Here is a 6,496-nt window from a genome sequence, read left to right on the forward strand (position 1 = left end):
GCCGGGGCGCATGCGCGGTGCTGGGGGCCGAATGTTTCCCAAGTGTTTGAAACTGGTATTTGGGTTTTCCACGTTGGACAAGTGCGGCGCGGCGGGCGGCGCGCGCCCCTTCCCGCGCTCGCTCGGCCCCGGCCCCGGCCCCTGCGCCGGGGTGCGCGCCCGCACGCCCGCCTGCGCCCGCCCCGCTCCTGAGGCCGCCGAGCGCAGGTCCGGCCCGCCAGGCACCGGTCCCCGGGCCCAGGCAGCGCGGCTCGCAGATGTAGCGGCGCGGGGCCGGCCGGAGGGGGGGCGCCGGCGGGCGGGAGCCTTGCATTTTGCAGCGCTGGGCTCCGAGGGGGCGGGGGCCGGAGGAAGCGGAAAGCCGCGCGGAGTCGCCGGGGACCTCGGTGAACCATGTTGAGCCCTGCCAACGGGGAGCAGATCCACCTGGTGAACTATGTGGAGGACTACCTGGACTCCATCGAGTCTCTGCCTTTCGATCTGCAGAGAAACGTCTCTCTGATGCGGGAGATCGACGCGAAATACCAAGGTACGGCGGGATGGATGGGCGGGGGCGGCTGCTCCATCCCCGCCGGTCGCGGCGCGCCGCGGGGGCTGCGGGCCGTCCTGCTCCCCTCCTGGAGAGCCGCGAGCCCGCGGCGGGGCCCTTGCCGGCAGAAACAAAAGGTCTGGAGCGTCTTTGATTTGCCAAGGTCCTTGTGCGCGAAGCCCGGACACGGAGGAGGAAGGAGGAACGAGAGGTCTCAACGCCAGGCTGCGCGAGCAAAGCGCTCTTTGTAGTGAAGTGACGAGGCGGGGTGCTGCGGGGGAGGGGGCGCAGGGGGCGCAGGCTACAGCGCCGAGGGAGGGATGTGCCGCGGTCGCTAGGCTGAGGGGCGCAGGGACGGGGCTGCGCGCAGGGCTGCTGGGAGGGCGCTACGGACGAGGGGTCTCCCGGCCCTGCTCGCTATCCCCGGAACCACCTTCACCCAGTCCCGAATCTGAGTGTTACATAAAGTCCGGGGTCCGTACTCCGCGTGGTGTAGCCCCAGTCGCCCCCGCCCAGCCCCCGGCCCTGGACACCGAGTGAGGGCCGACTTGCGAGGGGCGACGCGGCCGGGTGTAGTTTGCGGAGGGCCAGGGCTTTTTTCCGTGTGTGCAGTGGGGAAGGGGAGGGTAGGGAAGAGAGGATGGGGCGAAGAAGTCGCCCATCTGTGCTGCTCTCGGGGGGCGCAGGCAAGTATTGTCGGCTTGGAGAGGAACATGTCAGGGGAGAGGACCTGTGGGTCGTTCTCTGCAGCCCCGGCTGCCCAGACTGCCGGAGAGAGACGGAGGGTTCGGGTCCGCTGGGAATTGCTGGCTTGTTGGGGAAACTTTCCTGCCTGGTCAGGCACGGCATTGGGGTCTGTATTTGGAACGTGGATAGTCACTCGGAGTTTACCCATGTTTACAGGACTGCGCAGCAGGCAAACGGAAGAGTGGGGGGAGGTGGAAAGCCAGAAAGCGCCCCACAGCGCCCTGAAATCCTCTGAAGGGAAGGCGCCCCTGCGCGCTCTACCGGAGGCTCGGCTTCGCAGCGACTTTTATAGGAGCCTTATTAGCATATTGCGAATGTTCCGCCTCGGCCTCCTGTAATTGGCCGTGGCATCTCCCATGGAATGTCCTTAGCAGTCCGCTGCTGAACCATTGGTTGCTGGGCCGGATGAGGGCGGGCCTTGTGCAGTGACTGGCATGGTTCTCTGTTTCCGCTGCTTTCTTTTTTCTCTTTGGTAGAGGGGCGGGGAGGAGGGAGGAGGTCGAGTTGATTTGAATGTCTTCGGGTCGCTCGGCCTCCGCTGTCGCATTGGCCATTGGTGTAGCTAGGGTGGACTGTTTTCTCGGGTCCTGCGTTGTGATTGGTGCCCCGCCTGGCCTCCGCCCTCCGGCCTGGCGATCCCCATAGGCAGTGGTTCCAGGGGCGGGGCGCGCCGCCGGCTGGTCACCTCCCCATTGGCGGGGACCGGTTTGGCCCCGCCCCCATGGACGTGAGCCTGGTGACTTCAGTCGCGGAGCAATGGCGGCGCCCGGTGGACAGGGCGAGGCAGGCAATCCTGGTTGCCGGGGCTGCCGAGGGCGCAGTCGGGCCTCCCGCCCGGGCCCCGAGGAGCCGCGGGTGCGGCCGCGTGGAGCGGGGGAAGCGTGAGTGACCCGGGCCTGGTGGGTTGGTGACCCAGGACAGGGAGAGCCGGGCGGCCCCCGAGGGGGGTCCCGTGTGCGCTGAGTTCGGAGGTGGCTCGGGTGGTGGAATGACTAAAGCGGAGAGTTCACGGGTTTCCCAGTCTTTGAGGAATTCGTCGTCACCGGCACTGTTCCTTAGCATCTTTAGGAAATCTCAAGGAGACCAAGAAGTTCATCCTGAAAATTTTCGAGCGTCCACGTCAGTATACCGTTGAGGTTGCTTTCTTACAGCTTTCCTTACTGTCTGGCAGCCTGTTTTACCGCTTCAGAGCCGGAGTGGCTTCCGTCGAGTTAATACACGCTCAGTGCGTACTTGGCTCCTTCGGAGAAAATCAGTCCCACCCGCACCCTACCCGGCTCACGTGGAAGCCAGTGCCCTGAGTGAGCTGCAGAGCCTTGACATCCGTCATGGTAATAGTCGTAACTCATTTGGTTGGGACTTAGTACTGAGTGTTGAGATACGCAGCACAGCCTAATCTAAAAATTAAGGCTTTATTTTTAAAAGAACTCCTAGGTTGCAAGTCAAACTTTGGTTAACAGTATTTGTAAACATTAACTGGTCATTAATTCATAAGGATGGATCATAATTAGTTTACCAATGATATTTGAGGTTATTTTGAATTTAAAATATTTTTCCGCTATTTTTTAAAGTATTATTTTTTAAATGCCCACGCACCAAGGAAGAAGGCTTCATAAAGAACTTCAGCGCAATCCCTGTGTAAAACAAACAAAAAGAACCATTTCTAATAATTGGACAGATCAGTTTAAATTTGGCTGCAGTCTCACTTAATCTTTAGATTCTTTCCATGGTACCGTTACTTTCCTATAGTATGGAGTATATGGAGCATTTTTTAGAAAAAAGGGTCAGCAGCGGTTGGAGCTGGTGAAGCTGAAGAAGCCAGGTGTGCCGATGGGATGCCGCCCTAGTTAGCAGAGGGGTTCCTGTTTACAGATGTTTGTACTTCAGTGGCTTTGTTGATAAGAGTAGTTCGCTTGGGACATCGAAGAAATGTATGCCGTTGTGTAGGTAAAAGAATTATTTCTTGGTAATTTTGTAAGGGGGTGTTTGTTTCTTTCCCACAGCGGGGCTTCACGTGGCTGTAAGCTTGCTTGTGATGTAAAAGACGCTGTATGCTATTAAATTTGAAATTAGCAATATGATGGAATTGTTCTCTTTTCTATGAAATGGTACCATTGTCTTTAGGAATTTGCTTACTAATTAAACCAAGTGATACAGTTTTGTAATGTGTAATCCACTTAAAAAATAAATGGCAGAAACTATATTTTAGCACCTGTGAAATACAACTTGGATAAGTTGAATAGAGCTATTTATTTTCAGGAATAATTACTCCAAGAGCCCGTGAGACTATGGCATTCCTCCTTTCTGGTGGCAGACAGTCTGCATTGTTCCTCTAAGAAATGTCTTCGGCGCTATCTTCAGTTGAAGAGTGTAGCCTGGAAAATAATATGTGCTTAAGTAGTGTTCGCTTAAGTGCATATGTTTACTCTAGTGTGAGGTTTATGCCTTATAACTAATTGGATATAAGATCTGGAAGGGGTTATGTCACATTTTATACTCGCCCCACCCGTATCCTCCCACAGCTTCCGAGTTGGAGAGTTGAATTGCCTTATTTTAAGAGACTACAAAAGGTTTTCAGGAGAAAAATCTGATACTATTTAATTTAATGGTTACTGTTTAGGGAAAATAACTCTGGGAGTTTCTATCTGTGTATTTAAGTAGATTCTTGGGAAGAATATTTACTTTCCTTATTTCAATCAGATTATCTAACAGCTTTTATTTCTTGAGAAATTGCCTAATTACATTTGCCAAATTACATTTTAAAATCACATACACTGTCTTCTAACCTGTCCAAGAAGATTTACATTTAGTACTGAGGGGTTTTTGTTTGTTTTTGATAATGTTTTAAAATCTGTTGCCTTTTATAGATATAGATGTTATTGTTTTAAGCAGTAAATGGAAACGTAAAATCTGCAACGTTTGTTTTAAAGCAAGGCTGGGTCGCCTGGCTTATTGTGACAAACCTTTCTTGTTTTCGGTAATACACGGTAATACAGAGATATTCCTGTATGTGCTGGGATGGAATGACGTGACCAATAAACTGAGGCCCTGGGTCCCTATGTAGTATTTATGTATGTTCTCTTAATTTAATCCGGTATTCTAGATGTCGGTGCATTAAAATAGCTAAAATAGGGCTTCCCTGGTGGCGCAGTGGTTGAGAGTCTGCGTGCCAATGCAGGGAACACGGGTTCGTGCCCCGGTCCGGGAGGATCCCACATGCCGCAGAGCGGCTGGGCCCGTGAGCCGTGGCCGCTGGGCCTGCGCGTCCGGAGCCTGTGCTCCGCAGCGGGAGAGGCCACAACAGTGAGAGGCCCGCGTACCGCAAAAATAAATAAATAAATTAAATAAAATAAAATAGCTAAAATAACAGCCTTTAAATTATTACAAAAATATTTGAATAAAAACAATGGAAATGTAGGACATAATCATTAATTTTATAGAAAATAAAGGTTTAGGGCTTCCCTGGTGGCGCAGTGGTTGAGAATCCGCCTGACGATGCAGGGGATACGGGTTCGTGCCCCGGTCCGGGAAGATCCCACGTGCCGCGGAGCGGCTGGGCCCGTGAGCCATGGCCGCTGAGCCTGCGCATCCGGAGCCTGTGCCCCGCAGAGGGAGAGGCCACAACAGTGAGAGGCCCGCATACCACAAAAACCACAAACAAAAAAAAAAAAAAAAGAAAATAAAGGTTTGGACCTCAGCACTTCACCTAAACTTGAACTTTCCCCGTAGCTGCCTATCCATGGAGTTTTCATTACCCACTCTCTGAATGCACACAGAGTCCCTTGGGGAGCTCTGAGGGGCACTTTGATAGATAGGAACTGTGTTGATGTTTGTATTTAGTTCTAGAGATATTTTCACCAGACAAAAAAAAAAAGCCTGCCAGAGAGGCCTACAGGTTACAAGTTTTCATGCTAGGAAGCCTTGCATTGATCCTTTTTGTCCCTCAACAGTTACTTTTTTTTGTAGATTAGAGAACCGAAAGCCTTGGTAGGGTTTACAGCGAGGGTATAACGCTCATTTTTTCCTATGCAGAAATCTTGAAGGAACTGGATGAGTATTACGAGAAGTTCAAGCGGGAGACGGACGGCACGCAGAGGAGGAGAGCGCTGCACTGCATTCAGAGGGCCCTGATTCGGAGCCAGGAGCTGGGCGACGAGAAGATCCAGATCGTGAGTCAGATGGTGGAGCTGGTGGAGAACCGAGCCAGGCAGGTGGACAGTCACGTAGAACTCTTTGAGGCGCATCAAGAGGTCAGTGACACCACCGGCCACAGCAAAGCTGGCCAGGATAAGTCAAAAACTGAGACAGTCGCGCAGGCAGAAAAGCCTAACAGCAAGCGGTCCCGGCGACAGCGCAACAATGAGAATCGGGAAAACGCAGCTAATAATCACGACCATGATGACATCACCTCCGGAACGCCGAAGGAGAAGAAGGCGAAGGCCTCCAAGAAGAAGAAACGCTCCAAGGCCAAGGCCGAGAGGGAGGCATCCCCTGCGGACCTTCCCATCGACCCGAACGAGCCCACGTACTGTCTGTGCGATCAGGTCTCCTATGGAGAGATGATCGGCTGCGACAATGACGAGTGCCCCATCGAGTGGTTCCACTTCTCCTGCGTGGGGCTGAGCCATAAACCCAAGGGCAAGTGGTACTGCCCCAAATGTCGAGGGGAGAACGAGAAGACCATGGACAAGGCCCTGGAGAAGTCCAAAAAGGAGCGGGCCTACAACAGGTAGTGGCGGGCCTGGCTGGACCGAGGCGGCAGGGCGAGCCGTGCATCCATTGCCTCGCCACCTGGACGGGTGCAGGGACTGCACGTGTAGCCCTCTAAAGACTGGTGGAAGAGGGGCTCTTCCTCTCGTAGGGTTGACCGGGGTTCTCTTTGCTTTTCCGTTGGTGCACGTATGTAACGAGAGAGTGGTCTGTGGGTCAGCATTTTAGAAACTGCAAATATAGGTTTGAATTAAACACTCGCGTGGGTCTCTGGTTTCTGTTGTTGTTGGGAGTCGGGGATGACGTGGAAGCAACCGAACACATTAAATGTGGAAAGAAGAGATTTCATTTCGCTACTATTTTATTTTTTTTTAATGTTATTACTTCACAAACAGATTTTTTTAAAGTTAGCCAAGTTGCTGAAAATATAGCCCATAGCAAATTGGTTTCTTGCCGTAATAGTGTATATCCATGTAACAATTCAATAGAAAGGTTTAAAGTTTGAGAATC

The 6,496-nt window shown here is 52.6% G+C and overlaps 1 protein-coding gene across 2 annotated transcripts; it reads left to right on the forward strand.

The window, feature by feature from the left end:
- Positions 1-216: 216 nt before the first annotated feature.
- On the forward strand, positions 217-6,247 carry ING1 (inhibitor of growth family member 1). Of its 2 annotated transcripts, none has more exons than XM_059041937.2 (2): positions 217-529; positions 5,309-6,247. In XM_059041937.2, exons 1-2 carry the CDS (start codon positions 394-396, stop codon positions 6,007-6,009), a joined length of 837 nt encoding a protein of 278 aa, XP_058897920.1. In that variant the 5' UTR covers positions 217-393; the 3' UTR covers positions 6,010-6,247. The 2 variants fall into 2 exon arrangements, with proteins under 2 accessions (XP_058897920.1, XP_058897919.1); XM_059041936.2 differs by lacking the exon at positions 217-529 and adding an exon at positions 1,939-2,157.
- The last annotated feature ends 249 nt before the right edge of the window (positions 6,248-6,496 follow it).

This window comes from Kogia breviceps, chromosome 16 (genome assembly GCF_026419965.1).
Source record: "Kogia breviceps isolate mKogBre1 chromosome 16, mKogBre1 haplotype 1, whole genome shotgun sequence".
NCBI lineage: Eukaryota > Metazoa > Chordata > Mammalia > Artiodactyla > Physeteridae > Kogia > Kogia breviceps.

What these genes read in the sequence shown, in the direction of transcription:
- ING1 (XM_059041936.2), top strand. Translation starts at nt 1,998, where the DNA reads ATGGACGTGAGCCTGGTGACTTCAGTCGCGGAGCAATGGCGGCGCCCG. An exon ending in CCGCGTGGAGCGGGGGAAGC is followed by an intron (nt 2,158 to 5,308) that starts GTGAGTGACCCG and finishes TTTCCTATGCAG; the next exon opens with AAATCTTGAAGGAACTGGAT.